General features: G+C 44.7%; 1 protein-coding gene across 1 annotated transcript in view; it reads left to right on the plus strand.

Moving 5' to 3' along the window:
- Nucleotides 1-1,681: 1,681 nt before the first annotated feature.
- Nucleotides 1,682-25,051, plus strand: part of Tacr1 (tachykinin receptor 1) — a 168,876-nt gene continuing 145,506 nt past the window's right edge. Inside the window, exon 1 of the mRNA NM_012667.3 lies at nt 1,682-2,629. Coding sequence (NP_036799.1) covers nt 2,241-2,629 — 389 coding nt within the window. The 5' untranslated portion in view covers nt 1,682-2,240. The remainder of the gene's footprint in view (nt 2,630-25,051) is intronic.

A 25,051-nucleotide genomic window follows, 5' to 3' on the forward strand; every position in this document is an offset into this window, starting at 1 on the left:
CCGCTCTCTGCTTCTCTCACCTAGTTCTTCTCCTGGAGCCCCAGCTCAGCAGTAAGAGATGTGAGGTGGAGAAGACAAGCTTTTCTTTCTCAATCCGGATCCCAGAACTGTTCTCTGAAAGGCACCCGGGAGTTTGCTCTGTGGGGTTTAGGGGTTTTAGGAATGCCTGGGAGGCACCTGCAAACAGGAAGTTTGGTGGTTCCCATAAGCGCTGAAATTTCAGCCTCCAGCAAAATCAGAGTTCAGTAGGCCCCTCCCTTCCCCGGCCAGAGGAATATTAGCCGCCTGATGCCGGGACAATAAATCACACAGCCTCAAAACACCGCATGTGCGACACAGTGCGCGGGCTTGCTAGACCAGTGTGTAAAGGCATCTCTCCCTGGTGCCAGGAGGGATGCAACCCATAGCAACGGACCGATGCTTCCCACCCCCACAGGGAGCTCACAGATCCCAGAACCGCAGTGGCGGAGGAGACCCGCTGAGGGGCAGCTGGAAGCTCCTGGAACCTTGCCAAGGACAATCTGCCAGGAATACACTCCTGAGCTCTACCCATCTCAGCTTCTTCAAAAGGGCTGATGTTGCAGGGGAGGCTTGCCCATCTGCTCCCTGACCAGCCACCAGCTTAATCCTTTAAAATAGCCTTGGGTGTCAGGCAGGATAGGGAGAAAAGACAGACAGAAACTTGCCCTTCAGTCCGATGCAAAACTGGAAAGGGAGATCTGATGGAGACCCTTCCCATGCCTCTCCAGTTTCATCTAGCCTCACAAAAGGGACAGGCGCAGAGAAGGAAGCTGTGAGACTGCCTGGGGCGAACTAGTCCGCGAAGGGTACTACTGGCCAGGAGCCCAGAATCGTCAGTCCAGGCTGCAGACCAAAGAGCTTCTGCCCAGCTCTTGCACTCACCAAGCTTTGCCGAGAGCCGCGCACAGTTCCCAGTGGCTGCAGCTGAGAGGGGGGCTTTGGAGAGCACGGATAGCTGCTCCTTACAAAGGGACCAAGTCAAGAAAGTGGCTGGGAAAAGGTATCCCAAATACTTGGAGCCCATCACTCTTTTGAGGGGCTGGGGAACAGGGAAGATAAATTAATCCACCAGGGAACAGAGCTAGGTGTCTGGGGGTTTCCTTGACAGATGGAAAGTTGTCTTCTGGACTTCTGAAGCAGGGTGTGTCGGTCACCTGTCACTTCTTGATAGCAGCCAGAGTGTAGCGGTGGGCACCCCGCCTCCACACTCGCCCGACTCCCACCGAAACAGTCTAGCGGCTGTGTTGAGGTTGTCTTGAGCCACCCCCCGCACCCCCCGGGGTGAGCCTCAGAACATTAACTGTCCTCCACTTCAGCTATTTCCAAAAATCCTTCCTTTCTGCTAGCATCCCTGCCACGACCGTGCTTCCAGCTGAGAGCCCTATCTGGGTCTTTTCTTCCCGGGCCACCTTGTCGCCCCCTCGCGGAGTGCTGGGTTCGTCCGGCCTGCAGAACGCCTACAGCAGGTCACGAGCAGCAGAAGGCGTGGTGGCTGCGGTGGTGGAGCGACACAGCTGCCAACAACTGGCGCAGCTGCTGCGCTGCGCTCTGGGACCAGCGAGTACGCAGTCCAGGTACAGCCCCTTCCCAGTGACGTCTCTGCAGCGGGTTATAAAAGCCTAGTGCGCACCCTGCCAAGGCTCTGCTAACTCCTGAGCCCAGAAGGACCAAGACGGACAAGCTGCGGGTGACAGTAGAAGCTTCAAGCGAAGCAAAGAAAAAGGGAGCTCACCAGCTGGATGCGGACCTCAGAACCCGGCCAGAGGACCAGAACTTTTGCAAGCAACACTGCACTGCGAGCAGCCCTTCTTATCCCTTGAGCACCCACCCAGCACCCAGCTTTGCCTTTCCCGCCGCACGTATGTTAGTGGGAGTTGCTAGCAGCAGCAGGTGCAGAAAGGCGGGCTGTCTTGCCTTCTGGAACTGTGTGGCGTGCAGCTGCTTTAACGCAAACAAGAGCCTAGCTTGAAAGTGGAGGAATGTAGAGCGACCAGGCAAAGAGCCTACACAGGAGAAGCATTGCTCTTGTGAGCAAGTCTCCTGCTAACCAGGACTGAGTTCTGCCCAGGAAACTTCCCACTTCCTGTGTGGCAGAACCTCAAGCCTCAGGCATCTGCAACAAGGTCCTGCGGCAAGGAGGTGTGTGTGTGTGTGTGTGTGTGTGTGTGTGTGTGTGTGTGTGTGTGTGTACCTCTGTGTGTGTTTGTGATTGCCCCAAAATGGATAACGTCCTTCCTATGGACTCTGATCTCTTCCCCAACATCTCCACCAACACCTCTGAGTCTAACCAGTTCGTGCAGCCTACCTGGCAAATCGTTCTTTGGGCGGCTGCCTACACGGTCATCGTGGTGACTTCCGTGGTGGGCAACGTAGTGGTGATATGGATCATTTTGGCCCACAAGAGAATGAGGACAGTGACCAATTATTTCCTGGTGAACCTGGCCTTCGCTGAGGCCTGCATGGCTGCATTCAATACGGTGGTGAACTTCACCTACGCAGTCCACAATGTGTGGTACTACGGCCTCTTCTATTGCAAGTTTCACAACTTCTTCCCCATCGCTGCTCTCTTCGCCAGTATCTACTCCATGACAGCCGTGGCCTTCGACAGGTGAGTTGGTAAAATTAAGAAAGTGCCCAGAGCACTGGGAATTTGCTAAGGAGGTCTGGGACTGGATACAATGTAGCAGGAGAGCCACACTGTGCACCATGCCCTCCGCCTGCTAGAACCCTCAGACCTCTCTTTCTCATTACTTTCTCCATCCCTCATTAGCCTCTCTTCTTTTCCATTCAATACTCCCATCTCCTGTCTTACTCTTTCCCGTACATCCTTTCTCTCCTTTTACCTTAGTGCATGGATGAGAAAAATCGAGGGGTTGGCCAAGGGAACTTCGGGAACCCCTCTAGATCTGTTACTCTGTGTCACACTCTGATGGCTTTGTGTTTTAAGTATTCCTCAGCAAATTCCTCGTTTTTTCAGCCTTCCCCAAAGGTACATGAACTTTCCATGCCCACTTCAACTCTCCAGTGTTGTGTGAGAGTGACAGCCATTTGACCACAGTCTAGAAACACTTCAAATTCTCATTTAGCAACTGGGTGCTGTTAAGATCCTCTCACTCAGGCTGGAGAACCAGGTTCCTTTCCAGGGCTTCCCCAGGCAGGGATCCAGGAAGCTTGCCCAGGCCGGGGTCTAAATTGCCTTTTCTACCAAAGGTCAATGTTTTTAGCCTCTGTCTCCACAGAGAAATGCTCTTGTTAGAAATAATTGAGAACCAATCACCTCCAACCTTCAGATTAGGTTTCTGAAGCCCGTTGGAAATGCAAGGGTTGGATCTTTCACATGCAGAGGCTGGCAGTCTGGAAGGAATGGCTCTTCAGGTGTCATGAAGGGAAAGTGGTGGCTAGAGCACAGATTATTGGAATTGACTTTTTCCTGCGTGTCTCGGGTCTTTCATGCATGGTTTATATGGACATGGCCACCGACTGTTTACTGAGATGTAAAAGTGTGTTTAACAGCTGCCACAGGGACGGGAAAGTGGATTGTTTTGCCATTGTTGAGATTAATGAATATGAGAAGCCTATGGGAAAACATCAAGGAAAGGCCTGTATTTGAAGGCCATGTGTAAGTTGTAGTTGGGTATCTGTGATGAGTGAATACTTTTAAAAACCAAAACATTCTCTACGTCCATCTTGGCGATGGCGCGCGCCCTTGTAAGTTCCTCTGTGACAGGTCTGGGGTAAGACATGTGGTGCGAGTTGATCTGTATCTTAAATGCAGGGTGTAAACCAATTCTTCAAACTGCCAGTGAAAGGAACTATTTTACAAGCTTATTTGGACTGTGCCAGCCTCAGACACTGATTCTGGTGAAAATGACGTGTGCCTGTAAAATATTTCTGTGTTGACATGTTCATTCAACTAACGGAAGATTTCTTAATCAACAACAACTAAGTACCCCTCGGCATGGTGTGCAGCCGGATGTATTAGTGAAACCTGGCATTTCGGTTCCATACACGCACGTTTCCTCATCGTCTCATGAATTAGAGCTGAGTTGGGTTTTCTTTGGTTGGGTTTTTGTTGTTGTTTACTGCAATGGAGCCCTGTCTGAGCTTCTGGGAGACCTGCTCACAGACGGTGTGAGAGCTCTGGGAGTGCTCACCAACAGACACCCTCTCTCTCTGACTTGCACGGGGACATATTCCAGGACTCTGCTGTTTTCTAGGGAACTGAGATTAAAATCAGAGTGGGAGGTTCTCACATTGGATTGTTGCAGGGAGCCAGATTTCAGCCCCAGCGTTGCTTATCATTATAAATCATGACAGGACCTAAATGCAGTGGGGCAACTAACTGCCCAGTGGCTCTAAGGGTCTCAGATGCCCTGGCAGAAGAAAAGCCAGGCGTTTGTTATGGGCGGATGTGGCTCCGTGGTGCTAACAGGGTTTCACTTCAGATTAAAATTAGGACCCAGGTTTTTGGTGGACTGGTGTCCCCCAAGGGCACACTCCTGCTCTTGCCGAGCTTCATGTGCACTCTGGGAGTTCATTCCCTCAGGCTGCTCATGAAGATGCCTTCTGCATGTATGGCCATGCAGTCTCTCCCAAGAATACTTACTGTCAGAAGAAGGAGGTTATAAACTGTGTCTGTGGGAATAATCACTCCTTCCCACAACATGGATACGCACTTACAAGAAGTGCTAAATATTTTTATGTCCTTCGGATTCTTAACAGGCAACTTCTGAATCAAATCTTTAAAGATGACAGCATGATTTTTCCTGGCTATAAAGTTAAACCTTATTTATTGCAGAAGATTTGGGAAGTGGGAAGAGCAGAGACACAAAGAAATTCAAACCCTTACCGCACCATCCTGAACAACACCTGTTAACACTTGAAATTCTCATTTGTGGATGTTAAATACCTGTGGAGACTGCTTTCTGTATGTCTGTAGCTTACGTCTTCCACTGATGTCAACAGGGGACATGACAACTACCTTTGTCAGGCAGGAGATTCTAATAAAACCCAGAGGGTCACATACAAAGAGAAGCCATGAGAGTAGGAGTAGACAGAAGGTTCCTCAGGGAGGAAGGGAGGTAAGAGAGGAGGATGGGGCACAAATGACTAAAATTCATTATATGATGAATTGTGTGAAACTATCCAGCAATAAAAATGTAATGTCTTCAGAAATATACTCTTAATGACTTCCTAGTACTGCATTGTATAAACACGTTACTATTTACCCATCCCCCCCCACCCTTGTGTGGGTAAGCAATTCTAGATTTTTTTTTTTTATCATTCTTAGGCTCTCATGAACATTTCCATGTCATAACTTTGTTTTACATTTTTTAGACTAGGTGAGGGTCCCAGAAGTACAATTACTGAATCAAATGAAGCATCTGATAAAAGGCTATGCCTCTTTATTTTAAAGGGTTGTAAACCAGGGGCAGAGCAAGGTCTGCACTGATCCACCTGATTCATTTGAACCTTCCTAGCTCTTCCATCTACGTTCAATACCTCCATTTACATGTCAAGGGGCAAATTTTAGATCATAATGGAAACCACCAATGGGTGGCTTTTTGGCTCTTTTGATTTTCTTCTCCAGGGCTTTCGATACAAATACCGCTGTGGTTTGGCCCGGTAGCATGGATACATTCCATGTCATAAATTTTTTTTTAAGTAAGATGGCTGGCATACAGCTCAGTTGTAGAATGCTTATCTAGGACTCACAGAGTCCTGGGTTCAATCCTCAGAGTCATAAGAAGTGGAGCAGTTGGTAGATGCATTATATTCCATGACTGCAACCGTTTCCCATTATTATAGTAATTCTGAAAATTAATATCCTAGACATAAACCTTTTTACACTTACTTATTGCATCATGGGGGGGGGGCACGTGTATGCTATGGTATATGTGGAGGTCAAAGGACAAGCTGCAGGAGTCTGGTTCTCTCCTTCCGTCATGTGGGTCCCAGAGATAAAACTCCGTTAGACTTGGCAGCAAGCACGTCCAGCAGATGAGCCGTTCTGCTGAGCCGTTCTGCAGGCTCCCAGACGTAAATCCCTAAGAGTGTCTCTCTTCCTTTCCTGAGAAGAAATTACCTGAAGCAAGGTGGTTTGGTTAAGCTATCTTTCTAAATTTTGCCAACTTTCTTATTAGGACTAATATACAAAAAGAGAAATAAAACTTCAACTGCAGATTTCGTTACTAATTTAATGTTTTCCTGCAGTCATTCTGTAAATAGAGGTGGGGTGGAGGGAGGGCCTGTCTTCTAGAAGAACTGCCATTTTGGGGAAGATTTTTTTATTTCATTTTATTTTATTTTATGTGTATGAATATTTTGCCTGAATGCTTGTGTGTCACCTGATTACCTGGTACCCATGGGGTTCAGATGAAGAGTTGGGTCGCATAGAACTGAGGTACAGGTTGTTGTGAACCACCATGCAAATGCTAAGAACTAAACCCAGATCTTCTACACAAGAGCAACAAGTGCTCCTAACCACTAGCCCCTCTTTCCAGCACCGAAATATCCATTTTATGAAGGCAGTGGTTAGGTTTCTGAGGTAAACAAAACTAAATGAGCTCAGTTTTTCTCCCATTAAACTTCAACAAGCCCAAGGGATTTTTGCCTGTGTCACACTTAAAATTCAAGCATTCTTGTTAGCTCTAAATGGTACAGGTGTGTGCATGTGGTGCTTCCTGGCTGTCCAGAGTTGGAACCTCAGTCTATGGGCTCATGATGGTGAACATTTTATCAGGGGGACATAAGAAAGAGGAAGATGGATCCCATGGCCTCAGCCAAACCAAGCAGCCCAAGAACCAGCCACACAGCCACAGGAGGCTATGAAAGCCAATGGCTTCTCTTCCTGGAAGAGGCGGGTGTGATTTTGGTGAAATAAGAGGAAAGCGTTGGTTGCTGTTCAGACTGGCTCTGTACTGCTGTGTTTTGAGTGAATCAAAGCAGCCAAGTGGGATGACCTCTAGAAAACCTGAGACTAGAAAGAGAATGGCCCCAATAGGGGCAAATGCAGACATAAAGGGAAAAGAGTGAACGTGCTCCAAATGAGTAGAAAAAAATTTAAAACAAAGACATGCATAGTAACAAAGCCTCTACCCACTGACCCAGGCACCCATCCCATTGTGGGATACATGGCTTCCAGGTCTCTGACAGATCCTCGGTCTACCTGTGAACCTTACTTACTGGCAAGACCCAGGAGCTCCATGTCAAGGCAGCCCCTTCAGTCTTTTGTTACACTACACAGAGGCATTCTCAGAGTTCAGGATCTCTTGAACTAACGGAGATGGACCTGGATTCCCATGACTAGGCAACCACCACCACAGTCCAGTCTTTGCAAATCAGGATGGGTGATGTCAGTGTGGGTGTGAGTCAAATCTGAGGTTATTACTTTAAGGCATTGAGGCTCAGGACTTTCTCTATAAAGGTTCAAAGCTCACCTCCTCTCTGGAGCTGTCCCATTATACTCTGTCACATGTTCTCCCCAACCTCTGGGAATCTCCAGTGTCCGGATGGTCAAGAATGTTGCTGGGCACTTTGTTGATTTTCTTTATTTTTTCCTTTTTTGTTAATTATTTTATTTATCTACATTCTAAATGTTGCTTCCCTTCCTGGCCTTCCCTTCATGAGTTCTTTACCCCCTCCCCCTCCTCTATGCTTATGAGAGGGTGCTCCCCCACACTCCCACTCACTCCCACCTCACCCCACTAAGATCCTCTTCTCTGTGGCATCAAGTTTCTACAGGATTAAGTGCATTTCCCACTGAGGCCAGACAAGGCAGTCCTCTGCTACATCTGTAGCTGGGGCCACAGACCAGCCTATGTATGTTCTTTGGTTGGTAGCTTAGCCTCCAGGAGCTCTGAAGGGTTCAAGTTAGTTGATATTGTTGTTCTTCCTACTGGGCTGTCATCCCCTTCAGTTCCTTTAATTCTTCACCTAACTCTTCCATAAGAGTCCCTGACCTCAGTCCAATGATTGGCTGTAAGTATCTGCATCTGTCTCAGTCAGCTGCTGGTAGAGCCCCTCAGAGGACAGCCTCATCAGGCTCCTGTCTGCAAGAACAATATGGCATCAGTAATAGTGTCAGGGTTTGGTGTGCATTCATGGAATGAATCCCAAGTTGGGCCGGTCTCTGAGTAGCTTTTCTTTCAGTCTCTGCTCCATTTTCGTCCCTGTACTTCTTTTAGACATGAACAATTCTGGGTCAAGAATTTTGAAGATGGGTAGGTGGCCCCGTGCCTCAAATGGGAGCCATGTTTATCTACTGGAGGTGATCTATTTAGGTTCCATCTCCCCACCATTGGGCATTGGGGCTAAGGTTATCCCCACGGGGTCTTGGGAGCCTCTCACATTCCTGGTATCTGGGAATTTATAGTGGTCCTCCCCCCATTCCCACCCTATACTGTTGCAAAGGCCCTCTGGACTTTTCTCTGGTCTCCCCCTATACCTGATCCTGCCCCCTCTTTTTCTTTCTCCTTCCTCTCTCCCACCCAAGTCCTTCCCTCCCTCCCTCCCTCTGCCTCTGGTGTTCCCCCTTCTAAGTGGGATTGAAGTATCTACACTTGGGGCTTCCTTCTTTTTAAGCTTCATATAATCTGCAAGTTGTATCATGGATATTCTAAACCTTTTGGCTAATATCCAGTTATCAGTGAGTACCTACCAGGTATGGCCACTTGGGTCTGGGTTATCTCACTGAAGATGATATTTTTTTAGTTCCATCCATTTGCCTGCAAAATTCATGATGTCTTTATTTTTAATAGCTGAGTAGTATTCCATTGTGTAAATGAACCACATTTTCTTTATCCATTCTTCAGTTGAGGGACATCTGGCTTGTGTCCGGCTTCTGACTATTATTAGTTACTTGCAGAAATGTAGGTCACACTGGGAAAAAATAGAAAGTTCTTCTCAATGTAAAGGCATACAGTAGAAGCATAAGAAGGATGTTGCTCTTGTTCTATTGGTTTGGAAAATGCTAGGACAAGGATTGCAAGGGAGAACATCCTCCAGACTTAGAAGGTTTGAGGGATGAAGTAAAAATATCATAGAACCCAGAGCAAGGTATTTCCTAAGTGAGGAATTTTTGTCTTCTCTTGAAGCATTTGTGCTCTGTGTTGGCTGAGAAAGACTGACTTAGAGACTACAATGTAAGACACTGTGCAATGTGGCTCATGAAGATTGTATGGGCAGGGGCTGGAGAAATGGCTCGGCGGTTAAGAGCACTGACTGCTCTCCCAGAGGTCCTGAGTTCAATTCCCAGCAACCACATGGTGGCTCACAACCATCTGTAATGAGATCTGATGCCCTCTTCTGGAGTGTCTGATAAAAGCTACAGTATACGCATATAAATAAATAAATCTTTAAAAAAATTGTATGGGTAAATACAAGAAGGAAGAAGAGAAAGTTCATGATCAGAAGCAATGGTGATCAAGGAAGATTGCAGAAAGTGGCTACTCCTTCTCAGAAAGGGGACATATGGATAGATAGATAGATAGATAGATAGATAGATAGATAGATAGATAGATAGATAGATATGTGTGTATGCATATATAAAAGGTGGTATTCAAGAGAGAAAAACTGCATGACAAAAGCATTGAGTTCAAATATATCTGTGGAAGGATAGCAGATTAAATGAATAGATTTATATTCTCATATAAATGTGGGATGGGTGAAGAGGAGACTCAGAGGGAAGAAAATGAGTCCAATCTTTTTGATGTGAAGACACACTGACGAGTTCTCAATAAGCAAGTTGGTAGATGGGTTAGGAAATGAGTCAGGTATCAAAACACAGATTGAGAAGTTTTCTACGCATAGAAGTGATGACTATCTGGTTGAATAGAAGTAGAAAGTGCCTCTTCTACTTGGATATGTGCTTACTGAGTAAAAGTCACACAGTATGACTGTCACAAGTATATCCTACTAGGCACAAGGAGAAGAAGCAGGTGAAGAGAGAAGAGACAAAGGTTAAGAAAAGCGACCTGTGTTGGTTCATGTTCATTAGAGTCAAGGACATTGAGAACACTGGGCTACAAAGTTAGAGAGCACTGGTGACCTGCAAAGAGACCGTGTCCACAGAATGGGAAACATGGGGAATGACTGAGTGTCTCCTTAGCTATCCACATAACTTACTGAGCATCTGCTCTGTGCCAGACGTTGAAGCCCTAAGCTCAGCTCTTGCCCCCAGATGTTGAAGTACTACGACTTTGGTGTCTTTGTCCTTTTTCACTCAGTCTTCAGGAGTCAACACAGATGTAAATACAGAACCCAGAGTAACCAATGCCACACTAGAGAGGAGGGGGTTGCAAACAAAGCAAAGACCTCCTGTGGGAATGTGAAAAATGTTTACTGGTTCCAAGAGAAGAAAAGGAAGGAGGGAAAGGGGGCAGAAGAGGAGTGGGCTGCAGAGGAAAGAATGTGTAGCCTTGTATTTTAATTAAATTCAAAGATGCTCATAATGATTTATTAATATTTGTTACTTGGAAACTAGGCAGATTTCATGTTAATAAAATTTATAATGATGTCTTGTTTCTGTATGCTTTCTAATTCACTGTCTCATCCAACCCTCCTGCTGAAAGTAGGATTCTTTGCCTACCTTGCTATGAAAATTAGATGCAACATCTTCTATCATTGTCTGTCAACTCTCCACCCTCTCAGAGCCTAAAAACCATGGACGTTGAGTCTGTGTGCCTACGCACGAGCCCACACATGACTGTTCATGGTGGCTTTTTGACAATAATTAAGGAAAGTCCCAACCTAAAGCAGGGAATATAAAGCCTCTTCCAGTACCAGAGAGGACATCGAATGCCGCCTTCACAATTTTCTACCCCGGAACAAATTCAACCTCACAACCCTTCAGACAGGGCAGTGTTGGAGTTTCAAACACAACTTAAATTTCCGTCTGTTTATCCCATTGGCTCAATTTGACTGTCACATTAGAAATCCTTTCCTTGTGCAGAAGTGAAATCTGAGTCTCTGGGTTGGAGTGGTTTCTACTGGCCTCATGTCTCTTCTCTATGTCAACCTTTACAGTGAACCCCCTGCCCCCGGGGTCTTCCTCGTCTTTAGTTCACTCACTGCCTACCACTCTTTCATTGTTCTGTCTTCATTATTCTTGTTTGTTCATGGAATCTCTTAGAAGAAGGTGACCGGAATGAAACATCCATCCTGTCAACATGACCCTGCCCAACACCATGTGCTGATGGACCCTCACATACCCTTAGCTCAGAACACTTGTACTGAGAAGCTGCCTCTGACCTGTTGGTCTAAATGGGATGCCTTTACTTATTTCCACAGCTTTTCTCCAGTAGCACTAGAACTGTATGTGATGTGTTAGCTCCTGACACTCCTTCCTGCCCACTGGGCTGCAGGTTCCATGCAACAAGGCTGCTCTGTCTGCTTCCTGTTCCCAGCACCTACACAGTACCTGGCACAAACTAGCAATCCACTAAACTGTATTCATCATGGACGAACTGATTGTGCCTCCCTCTCACACACTAGAAGATGTGAAAACCAAGTTCAATGTATAAGGCAACTCCTAAAGCATGTGTGAAATGTTCTATGTTGAAACATAAGAAGAATATTGCTAAGTGTCTGCTATAAAGAGCCGTCTGGCAGCGCAGAACACTTGTCACCAAGGTCTCTCAGTCCATTCTAGAATGCCAACTATTCTAATTCACCCTGTCTCTTCCTCATACCACTTGCAATCCCCATGGGGTCCTCACCCATTCCCTGAGGATCCCAGCACATACATACTATCACCTCAGGAGAAAACCTGTAACATGCGTTGACCATTGCCATCACACCTCCGATCTCTCCAGCCAGGCTGGGAATGCATAGACAATTGTCTTCCCTAGCATGTTATCAAATCTCTGGATTTTTCTCCAAGTCAAAACCTATAGAAACCTATACTCCATCCAGCCCACCAAGATCCAGGACTGGCGATATGTCTCTGTGCTATACTCAGTAAGAGTGCTTACCTAAATGCCCAGTACTCAGACACAACAAATTCCCAACAAAGTGTCCGGTGGAAGCCGTAGGATAGGAGACTGACTGTATGGCCCTCTCATGCACCACAGGAAAGGCTGCAACTGACCTCAGAGGAATGGGTAGCAGGAGAGTCTCTAAAGGAGGGACCCCAGAGAATGAAGAGGGGTTTCAACTGTGACTTTGAGGTCTCGTGCTCAGCATGAGTTCACCCTAACACATGAACTGCTTTGAGAACTGTATCTATGGGAGGGATGGGCTCAGTTGATTAAGAGATGGCCTTACCAAATCAGGATCAACTGTGTTTGATTCTCAGAGCCCACACTTAAATAAACAAACAATCAAACAAGCAAGCCAGCCACGGTCAGTATGAAAGGGTCAGGAAGTAGATCCCAGCGTTGGTTCTGCCACGCCCCAGCTGTGCAAACATCACTTGATTTGGCTGAGCTTTCACATCTAATAAAATGGAGTCAGTAAAACTAACCCTGGGCTGGAGAGGTGACCATTCAGCAGTGAGGAGCACCGCTGCTCTTCCAGAAGACCAGAGAGAGCTCAATCCACAGTAACCAGGCTCACAACCATCTGACATCCTCTTCTGGCCTCTGTGGGCATGGCACTCTTGTGCACAAACCCATACATACACAGGCGTGCACACACACAGGAATAAAATATTAAAACCGCATCTTTAAAAAAAAACCTAACCTCACGAGACACTGTCACCAAGAGAGAGTAAAAGTTACAAGACTGTCTCAGATCATTGGCACCCAGTAAGACCCCATTAGTGGCAATTAGCATCGTGATCTCTAATAAGCCCTGACTTATCCCGTATCCATTAGGCATCTTCACTTCTGTCTCAGCCCCCTCAGCTTTCTTCCACATCAGGCACAATAACGTCAAGGTGAAGCACCTTTCCTCGATGAGATTACAGTTTAAGATCTTCCTGATCGAGCCGCCCATCTCTGGCTAAATGCTTGTCAGCACCGACGCCACCCGTGGAGATGTGCACACTCCACTAGAAGTCCATCATTTACATAATTACAGCTCTCGATGCAGAGGGACTAAAAGCTTTCCCCCTACCATGCATTAGCTGAACATGTTCAACCTTCCGGCACTGCAAAATGACGTCGTCCTCTGCCAGGTTCATGTTTAAGAACCACCAAATTAAGTTTATAATCTTGTGTTGGGTCCACAGTCACAGCTATCAATGGATGCATGGAGCCTAGGGGCTGCAGGCTGGACCCACCTTCTCCCAAGCCTTAATGTGTCCCAGCACCACTGTCTCAGGGAGATGGTGTTCTGGTCCTTGCATGCACCCCTGCCAATGTGTGAGCTTTCATTGACACCTAAGTCATCAGAACTACAGCTTTTATTTGGCCCTTATCGCATCCACCAAATCAGAAAGCTGTCCTGAAAGTAGTCGTGTGTTGATGTCAGGCATCACTTTCTCTTGACCTTTGGCTGACTCTCAAGGAGCTCCTAAACATGAGCTGAGGCCCCACCCCTAAAGCATCTCAATGCCATTTCCAAACTAATCAGAACTTTTTTAAAATGTATTTCCAGTTAGTCACAGCTTTTTCAAATCTAGCAAATCAAATTTAATCTTTAAAATCTAAGTACCACTTACAAACTTGACTAATTAAGTTCTTCCTAAACATTCTAAATTATAACCACAAATTTAATACATCTGTTTTTTTTTCTTAAAACCATCAAACCCCTAACAGGAGCAATCACGTGCATTCTCTCAGGATTTAGCATATGTCTTATAAGCCCAATACCTCAATACTCCTCAAGATAGCGTTCTCCTAAAGCACTCCAACTGCCCAAAAATTAAACTTACAAAACCAGTGGGCGTGTATCCCAATATCAAATACAAAATACAATGGATAATCCTCCTGAACATGGAAATTAAAATTGAAAATCTTACAAATAAAATGCTCCAATATGTTAAGTTCTTATTTCTACAGCAACTTATGAGCACCACAGAGCCCACTTCCCTACACACAATGTTACCCCAGCACTGCTGTGTCTTCATCGTTTTTCTCAAGTACAAGTGTGTGTGTGTGTGTGTGTGTGTGTGTGTGTGCGCGCGCGCGCACACACGTGAGCAATATGCACCTATAGACATTAGATATGTCTTAGTTGTTGTCTGCCATATTTTTTTGCAATGGGGCATCTCCTTGAACCTGGAGCCATTAATTCAGCTAGGCAGGCTTGCCAGTGAGCTCCAGCAATCCAGCCTACTGGACTGAGATTTCAGATGCACTGTCGTGCCTAGTTTTGTATGTGGGCATCTTAACTCAGATCATCATGTTTGCACAGCAAGACCTTTCCCAACTGAACCACCTCCTTAGCGCCTCTGTCTCTTTTATTTAATGCCTTCCCAGTTCCCCAAGTTATCCAAACAGCACTGTCAGAAACACCTTCTACAGGAGGCATCTGAGGTCCTGAAACCAGGGGCTGAGTCACAGGTGACAATATGAGGGTTCCCCATGGGGGCCTTGCCCAGAGATGTACCCCAGATCCAAGCCCCTCTCCCAGCAGAGATCTGTTTACCTAGTGCCCGGAAAGATCACCCATACTTTCCCTCTGGGGTTATTTTGAAGTTCCTAAAAACCACGTACTCTGTTCCCTTGGCTTTCTTCAAAATGTTACTGTCTCCTAATTTTTTACCTTACAATCTTATCATCTAACTTATAAGAACTGGATTGTGTGACACCTCATTCCACATACTCCTACTTTACACCTTCCCCTGTCTTCCCTCGCTCCTTCTCTTATTGTATCTTATGGGAATCAATCCCTTCTCTGATGTAAGTAATGTTATATTACACACAGAAGAGGGGTTTATTTTGGCTCCTAATGCTGTATCTGGTGATGATTTTCTTGCCAACAGAGCCCAGAGGTAGTGCAAGGTTCATCATAGCCAGGGGAGAGAGAGAGACAGAGACAGAGACAGAGACACAGTCAGAAGAGAGAGACAGAGACAGAGAGACAGAGACAGACAGAGAGAGAGAAAGAGAGACAGAGAGAGAGACAGAGAATGTAAAGAGGATTTATTAGAGTGATTTGCAGGCCGTGGTCCAGCTAGTTCAACAATTGCTATCCACCAACGTAAAGTCTAAGAATGCAGTAGTTGTCCAGTCCACGAGGCTGGCTGCCCTTCAGTACACACAGGAATCCTGGGAAAGTAGACTCTAGTGCCAGCAAAGTAATGGACTTGCCAGCAAAAGCAAGGATAATCAGGCAGAGAGCTTCCTTCCTCCATGACCTTTAGATAGGCTGTCAACAGAAGGTGTGGACCAAGTTTAAGGTGGATCTTTCCACCTCAAAAGACCCAGACTTAGTGTGGTTCTTCCTTCCTCAAAAGATTTAATTAAGGAAAATTTCCACACAGGTGTATCCAGACACTCCAGTTTCAATTAATTCTAGATGTAGTCAAATTGAAAACTAAGAATAACCATCACACAGAGAGAGAAAAAAATGCGTCTGTGTCTGTGTCTGTGTCTGTGTCTGTGTCTGTGTCTGTGTCTGTGTCTGTGTGTATAAAGTTTCATCTATAATATATACTTATACAGTATATGTATAATTATGTATATATACATAAATAATGTGTATATATAAAATTTCAATCCAAGTTGCACTGTGGGCCTTATGGCGTACTCCATCTAAACAAAGAAATTCCCGACACAGTGCTGTGTACTTGCGATCCCTGCACTGAGGAGGCAGACTTAGGCAGATGCCTGGAGCACAATAGCCAGTCATGGTAGGCTGCTTGGCCAACTCCAGGCAAGTGAGAAAGCCTGTCTCAAAAATCAAGGTGGATAGCATCTGAGGAACAGTAGCCAAGGGTGTCCCTCTAGCCTCCATGCACACACACCTTCACCTGCATACACACTTGGATGACCACTTACACTCACGTGAACATGCCCACACAAATCAGTAGTCATCACAAACACGTGTGCCTCTCACATAGCACAACAGTGCTCTTTCCCCTTGAGACAAAGCCCTCAATGACAGACTTCCTTTCTGAAACCTGGATCCTACCCAGAATCAACTCCCCACAAACAACTACGCACAATCATGGGGCATTCTTTTCTCCAGTCAACTACCCAGAATCATGGGGCATTCTTTTCTCCAGTCAACTAGTTGAAGACTTTCTTGTAACTCTAGGAATTATGGGATGCCTCTCTTCCCTTTCTCTTCACTGCCTTAGATTTTAGAATATATATATATATGTGTATTATATTTTATATTATATATACACACATTCATACACACACACATATATATACATATATACATATATATCCCTAAATTTGATTCACCAGAAGCCATGTAAAAAGCTCTTGCATGGTGGTATGTGTTTGGAATTTCAGCTCTGGCGAGAGGGAGACAGATGGGTCCCTGAGGCTCACTGCCCAGTCACCCGACCAGAGTTGGTGAGTTACAGGCCAGTGGAAAAAAGGCTTTCTCAAAAAACGAGGAGGTTGTGTCCTGAGGAAAGATGCCCTGAGGTTGGCTTCTGGTCTCCACATGCATGCACACACACCTACACACAGACCACACACAGGAACGCATGCATGCACACATGCTCACACATACAACATTTTAAAAAAGAAACCACATTCTATGGTTACAGTTCAACCCTAGCACCTCCTTTGCCCGTCCATTACCTTCATAAGCTCACGAAGGGAGGCCGCAGAATAGTCGGGCAGCATCCCTCCTGCTCTGTAAATATAACTGAGACAGTAATCTTTAAAAGCCTAATATGCACATTAGTAGCATGTGATGAGATTGGGATCACAAACTTAAACACCCACCTTGTACGATTTATTAATTTTATTTTACTCTGGAGAAATGGCCTCTTGGTTAATTAATATGTTTTCATAAGAGGATTTGTCTGCCTCTGAATCCGTTAAACAAAAGGAAACCCTACTTAAATGCTCTTCTAAACAGTCCCAGGGAGCCAGAGGGAGCTGGAATTCAAAACAGAGACACAGCTCGGAGTGAGGCTATAACTAGTTAGTGTCGTAACAGAGCTGAGCTATTCAAAGAGATACCACAGGATGACACATAAAGCCTTGTGAGACAACGGTCTCTGGAGTCATCACTTAAAATGGTTTCCCAAATCCTTTCTCTTCCCACCTGAGATGCTGAGGACCTGAGAGTCAGTGACATCAGAATCCTCATGAACTTCAGTGACTGGGGGGGTACGGATGGTCTGAAATGCTAGACCAAACAATCAGGCAGAGGTAGCACCCCCCCCCCGGGCTTCCTGGAGTTTCCCTGTCACCAAGGCTAGAACCGGCTCAAGTCAGTTTCGAGCTGTTCCCAAGTTCCTGCTTCACAGATTCATGGTCCCCAATTACTGTTCCACTCCCTTCGTAGCCTCAGACTGATTTAGCAAGTTGAATTGAGCCTAGAGACAGGCCGCTGTTAAAAGCACACGGAGGCGGGGCTCATGGGGACTTCTTTCCTACTGGAAGATTTCATCTGTATTTCAAGGCCAGAATGTGCTCGCTCTCTCTCTCATTACCTGCTCTTTGAGCAGTGTGAAAGGCAGCTAGTTAGTATAGCAACGTATCTGGGCTCTTTAAAGAGCTAGCACAAGACGACATGCAAAATCCCGTGGCCAAATCCTCTCTGGAGTCCCCTTCCCCAAATGCTCTCCTCTTTCTACGTGGGATGGTGAGGGTCTGGAAGTCAGAAAGCCAAGACTCAACTGGAATGTCAAAACCAGAATAATCTTGTTTTTTTTTTCCAGTGACCTGGTGTGATGGCTTGTTTTAATGACAACTTGCCACATATTACTCAACTGAATAGGAACCCTCACCTATAGAATTGTCCTGATTGCCTTAACAGATATGGGAAAATCCACCCCCGAATGTGGGAGGCACCTTCAGGCAGCCCAGATAAAACGTTATCCACATTTTGATTACTTGCCCTCCTTGCCGCAGAGTTAGTTTGCCCTGTTGCTGCTGCTGCTGCTGCTGCTGCTGCTGCTTCCTTATAAGTACCAGAACTGGCATTTTTAAGCGTCTATCACTGACTAAGGACTAGATTCTCTGGGAAACTCTCAGGTGCTCAGTGCCTGGTCAGAATGACTGAAGCCCTCAGGATCGTGGACCAGGAAGCCTCTGGGTTGCCAGCGTCCCCATCATGAGATGTCCAGTGTGGGACTATTCTACCAGCTAAGGCTCAGCCTCAAGGACTGGACAAGCATAGGCCCTAAGCCTTTCAGTCCTGAGACAGCTTGAGCTGTTGTTACTATTTCAACATAAGCTAGCTTAATAAAATCTATTCCGACATATATCCATCCCATGGGCTCCAAGTCTCTAGAGAAGCTTGGACAATCTACCCTGAGAATCTTTGAGGAGATGGAGAATCAAGATAGCTAATCCTAGAGACTAGACCAGTATGTGGTATAGACGGTATCAGAATCTGGATAATACAAAAAAAAATATCTGGAGCTGATTTTCCATAAAATAGTTTTGCGAACCATGCCAAGGAGAATACTGGGGCCTGTTGCCAGGAGCTCAGATTGCTACCAGCAGGGTTCCTGTCTGTCAGAGCTGTATCCAGCTTGAGTGTCCAGGAACTCTGAATTTAGATATCAAATGAGGTTGAACTTGTCTTCTCTTCCTCCTCAGACATCACTGTGAGTCCCTAACAGTCTTGGCCATGCTTTCTAACCTGGAAGAATGTTATCATGAGAAGAGTCTTTGGGGTGGAGACATAACTCAGCAGTTAAGAGTACTTACTGCTCCTGCAGAGGGCCCAGGTTCTAATCCCAGCACACAGCATGGACCATCTAACACCCTCTTCTGGCCTGAACAGACACTGCACACACATGTTGCACAACAGTGCATGCAAGCAAACACTCAAACACATAAAATAAATAAGTAGAGACAGAGTCAGACAAGCAGAGAGGGCAGGGAGAGGTATATGTGGGTGAGACAGACAGACACTTTAGATGGCAGTCCCACCGAGCTTCCAGGATCCAGTGGATTGAAATTATGACGAGAGGCCCAATCTGCTGGGAGAGCCAGGGTTAATTCTTTAGCTCTCCAGCACCTTCATCAGTGGAGCTACACATAAGCACTGAGGCGAGGCCAGTGTTCCAAGAGCTGGGCCTTGTGCCAGGGTTTGTCTCCCCACCTCTCTCTCCTCTTCCTCTCTTTTGTGTCTTTTCTCTCTCCCTCTCGCCCCTCCCTGAAGGGAACATCCCTTGTTCTCCCTCCCAGTCCTTTCTCTGCATTGTGAAGCCAGCACAGACTCGGTAAATGTCAACAACTGAAAAACAGAGATAGAGCAGGTGAAAAACAAAAGCTGTTATGTACAAAACATTTGCACAGCAATATAAAAAATCAAATTACTAGTGTTCTCATTAAGCAAATGAGCCCATAAGAACACTGAGAAGAGTCTTGGAGGCTGTTCATTATTGAGGTATGAACATAAACTACTTTTTTGTGGGAAAAGAAAAAATTTACTTTCTAACACCACAAGCAAAACCTCAAATTTCTTCCTGGTCTCACTCAAATGTCCCCTGTCTTAAGCCACAAAAATCACATGTCTATTAAAAAGGATTGGCAACTTACCAAAATACAGTATGAAGAGAAACAAAAGTAAATCAAACCATGTTGGACTGTCCAAAAAAGCCATCGCCAATCCTTAGAAATTATTTCTATCCAAAGCAATTTTTCTATACATAAGGTCGTTATCATATATGGAGCTAATGTCTTAGTTTCCCATTGCCATGACCAAGTGTTTGAGGTAGGCAATCTAATAAGAGAAAAGGTTTGTTTTTGGCTAATGGCACCAGAGGCAGTGGTCTGTGGTCACATGACCCCCTTTCCTTGAGCCTGTGTTGGCACAGAACACCCCAGCAGGAGCAAAATGTAGAAGAAGCCTGTAGTCTCCAAGGTAATGGCGATGGGTTGTGCTAATGTGCTCTTCAAAGCATACTCCCAGTGGGCTCACTTCCTCCCACTAGGCCCCCATCTCTTAACACTTTTACCACCTCCCAGTAACCACAGACAGGTGACCATACCTTTAACATTCAGGCCTTCAGGAGACATTCAGGATCCAAGCTATAGCAGTCATCCAGTAGGTATTTTTTAATTTTTTGAATTAATATAATATATATTAGTTACTGTTCTCACTGATATGATCAAAACTGTGTCACTGATGTGACAGGAGCCCTTAAGGAAGAAAGGGTTTCTTTGGCTCATAGCTTGATGGAACACTTCGTCACAGTCAGGAAAGCATGACAGACACCGGGAGCATGGGGGGCTGGCCACATTTTGTCCATAGTCAAAAAACAGAAAGGGTTGAACTCTGGTACTCTCGGCTCAGCTCATTTTCTCTGTTTTCTTTTCTTTTCTTTTTTTTGCCAGTCTGGTATCCCAGTGTATGGGGTAACCCATCCTCATTGAATCGGGGTCACCCCACTTCAGTTAAACCTGTCTGGAAAACACCCTCACAGACATACCTAGAGGTGTGCCTCCTAGGTGACTCCAAATCCATACAAGGTGACAAGGAAGATGAACCGTGATACAAAATGACATAAGAAATATTTTTTGTGGGATAAACATTCTTCTACAAAATTATGTTGAATATTTGGAAAATATGACCATTCAAATAATTTCCTATCCTTACACTGGAGCTACATCTGTACTTTGTCAATATTTTCACTAAACTTGCATGCATATCTTACTATCAGGGTGAATTCCTCTAAGGGAAGTCTGTTCAGAACGTTGAATACCTTCAGGCTACGCTTTGTACAACTAAATCAGTCTTCAGACTATTTAAACAACTTAGCAGCACCTGGAAGGAGACGTTATATACAGCACCCAGGAGTGTTGCTACTCTCTTAACATGGTCTACATCTTTTTTTCCCCCAACTGAAAATGTTCAAAATGTTGTTTGGGGACTGGAGAGATGGTTCAGCTATTAAGAGCACTAGCTGCTCCAGCAGAAGACCCAGGTTCAGTTCCCAGCACCCACTGGGGGGCCAACTCCAGTGGTTCCTATACCTTCTTCTGCCCTCCACAGGGACTGCACATGTGTGGGTCACAAGCACACATTCAGGCAAAACACCATGTAAAATGCACTTTGTATTAAAAATATCTTTTTATAAATGTATTATTTTTTATATTTTCCTGGGTTACGTGGCTGACTTTAAAATCTCCCTTTAAAGGAACACATTCTAGATTAAGGATCCTCCCGGTAACTTTCACACTATGCTAATAGTCTTGGGTGTTTTCAGTTCCATTTTAAATTTCCTCCGTAACAATCAATGTAAATAGAGTTGCTATATAATTATGACCATTCAACCTTTTTTTGAAAAGAGTTGTTCCTCTCTTTTGCATCATGCTTAGAAAAACCTTACTTGGTTCCAAAGTAAATAAATGTGCACAAATAATTTTATTTTATGGTTCCAAAGGTCTTCGAGGTTCTACTCATCAGTAGTGTGACACGGAGTACCTCTGCTCTAAAAACCTGTACAGTTATTCGATGATTATTTCCATACTGATCTGAGATACTTTCACCCTAATTTGAATTTTTCTCATCTTCAGGTGATCTGTATTTTTAATCACGTGAACTGTTTTACAATACATGTTAATTATGCACACTAATGGAATTCCGAGTGACGTTTCCACGTGTGGATACCTGATGCACCAATCATGTTCAGCTACACTGCACTCTGCCCAGGCCTAGTAATTAAGATTCTGCTTTCAAGTTAACTTTTTTGTTTGTTTTGTTTTTATATGTGGAAAAGAGCATGGTATGTTTATCTAGCCTAGATTCACACAAGACATGCATTTATCCTTCCTAACGATTGTGGGTTTATTACTTTAAATACTCATGTTGTGATGGTGAGGTGGAAGAAAAGGTCTAAAGGGAGAAATGGAGAGGGTAAGAAAGGGAAAGGAGATAGATAGAGGGGTAGTTAATTGTGTGTGTGTGTGTGTGTATGAGTGTGTGTATCTGTGAATGTGTGTACATGAGTGTGTGTGTATGAGTGTGTGTATCTGTGAATGTGTGTACATGAGTGTGTGTGTATGAGTGTGTGTATCTGTGAATGTGTGTACATGAGTGTGTGTGTATGAGTAGGTGTATGAGTGTGTGTATCTGTGAGTGTGTGTACATGAGTGTGTGTGTATGAGTGTGTGTATGAGTGTGTGTATCTGTGAATGTGTGTACATGAGTGTGTGTGTGAGTGTGTTTTTGTGAGTGTGTGTATGAGTGTATGTGTGAGTGTGTGTGAGTGTGTGTGAGTGTGTATGAGTGTGTGTATCTGTGAGTGTGTGTCTGAGTGTGTGTGTGAGTGTGTTTGTGTGTGTGTGTATGAGTGTATGTGTGAGTGTGTATGTGAGTGTGTGTGTATGAGTGTGTGTATCTGTGAGTGTGTGTACATGAGTATGTGTGTGAGTGTGTGAGTGTGTTTGTGTGAGTGTGTGTCTGAGTGTGTGTGTGTGTGTGTTTGTGTGTGCATACCACAGTGCAAGCAAACCTATTTCTTTGTATGCTTCTTAAATTTTTTACAGTTTTAATAACTGAAAACCCCAACTGGAGTTTTTACTGAAATGCATGGTACATTTGCAGAGTGTGTCTGGAGAAGACTGTTAGCACAGCGGGTGTTTTTCAAGGTGCAAATGTATGCACCTTATATGCATGTAGTCACGGTTTCTTTATGAGGAGTGTATACATTTCCTTAAAATTTAAGTATACTTGGAGTCTGGAGAGATGGCTCAGTGGTCAAGAGTTCTGGCTGCTCTTGCACATGGTGGGAGTTTGGTTCCCAGAACCCACATGGTAGTTCACAACCCACTTAATTCCAGTTCTAGGGCACTCAGTGCCCTCTTCTGGCCTCCATGGGCACTGCACATGTGTGGTGCACATACATACATGCAGACAAACACTCATACACTTGAGAGAAAAAAATAATCTTTTAAAAATAAACAAATCACCCATGTTATGTTTATAAATCATGGATATTTCACATATAAACTTAACAATTGTATTTGCTATATGCAGTGTAACAATTTTCCCATTTTTTCCTAATGGGTTATGGCTGGCGTTAGAAAGTCACTGATGCTAAGATACCTAACTGCTCTGTAGCTGGAGTTCTGGGGATTGTTCAGGGTCTCCCTGAGATCGTGATACAATCTATGTCATCGATCTTTGTTCTTGTTTCTATTTTCTTTGCCCTTTACAACCTGATTTAATAGACATTTCAACGAAATGGTAGTTAAAACTGGCCAATGTTCACAATCCACTTAATCTTTTCTATTACGTGTTTACCTGGAGGATTCTTTTAAAATCCCTGTCTCTGTATATTATCTCCTGCTTTCTAGTAGAAATTTTAAAATTATATCATTTTATCCTTAGTTTACTAAGAGCTTCCATGAGATCTTGATGTTTAAGGACCTATTTTTAATTATTTTTAATTATGTGTGGTGTGTGTGTGTGTGTGGGTGTGTGTGCGGGCGCACATGTGCATACATACATACATACATACATACATACATACATACATACATGAGTGCAGTTGCTTATAGAGGCCAGAAGAGAGCATCAGATCACTTGGTGCTGGAGTTGCAGATGCCTGCGAGCTGCCCCATGTAGGTGCTGGGATCCTACCTCAGGACCCCTGGAAAAGCAAAATGAACTCTTAACTTCTGAGCCATTTCTCCAGATCATCCTGCCTTTTAAAAATTTTTTCTTATTATTTTTAATTGCACCTTTCTGTGTTTCTATGTGCCGCTCCTGATGTTTCATTGACCACTACCTTTTTACCCCCACTACCTAATTTCTTATTTTTCAACTGTTCTAGCATTCCTATAACAAATGCTGTTTGGTCTAAGGCTTTGTTATTTGAGCACAGTGCTAACTCTGCTCATTAATATTTTATTTATGCTTGGACGTCTTTGCAGGGAAGTACAACTGGCACGCACATTCCTTTTTTTAATGTTGTCTTTTCAAATTTTGCTGTCGGGGCTATGAATAAGTGAAACGAGTTCTTCCTAAGGTTGATTCTGTTAGGCAAAATAAATGAACTTCAGTAAAAAGCTTCTCACCCAATAATTTCTTAACTAATATCACGTCTTTCTTTCCTTTGCTTATTTATGATGCACACCAGCATGGGCTTTTCTGGGTCTTCAAGAGAAGCAAAGCAGGGAAGACAAAACTAACAGGGCGGGCTATTGATTGAGAAAGCCAGAGGAGCGGAGCGTTCACAGCAGGCCGAGGACCCCGTCCTCTTGCACACAGAGGTGTGAATCGGGGAAGGCACCCTAGCCTCACATCACATGTTCCATGCCCATCAGGACCTCCTCAGAAGTCCTCCTCACCCAGCATGGAGCAGAGAGCAGAGCAGCTCAGCAGTGTCTACAACAGACACTGCAGCTCCTCAGCTAGGGAGGAAGCCGAACTCCAGGTGCTGCCTTTTCCTGCCACAGCACAGAGGATTTCAGAGGCTTGTGTTTTTTTTAACATTAACACATTAGGGTTTTTGTTTGTTTGTTTGTTTTGTTTTGTTTTGTTTTTTGCAAACTCTCCTTTTCCCATAAACAACATGAGTACTGCAGACAATCAGACAGTGTTGAGGGAGAAATATAAATAAGCCTTAGGTGTAGTTTAAAAAGTCAACAAAACATGTAAGTTATTGGCTTTCCACCTGTTATTGACAAGGTGAAGTCTGGCATTTTGTAGTTTCATCATTGCTTTGCTCTTGAAAAGATGATTATTCTGGTCTCCTAATACTTAATATACTCAGCCTGCAGAGAGATGGATCTCAATATTTATTTGTTTATTTCTTTTCCATTTTCACATGCATATGTGGTATGCATGTGCGTGTGTGTGTGTATGCATGTGTGTGGTACACATGTGGGGGTGCACTTACTGTGCGTGCGTGTGCATGTGTGTGTGTATGTGTATGTGCACGTGTGTTTGTGTGTGTGCACATGTGGGGGGCATGCACATGTATGTAGAAGCCTGAGTTTAGGTTGGGAATCATTTTCCATACGCTAAAGCCTGGTCTCTTAATCAA

Source organism: Rattus norvegicus, chromosome 4 (assembly GCF_036323735.1).
Source record: "Rattus norvegicus strain BN/NHsdMcwi chromosome 4, GRCr8, whole genome shotgun sequence".
NCBI lineage: Eukaryota > Metazoa > Chordata > Mammalia > Rodentia > Muridae > Rattus > Rattus norvegicus.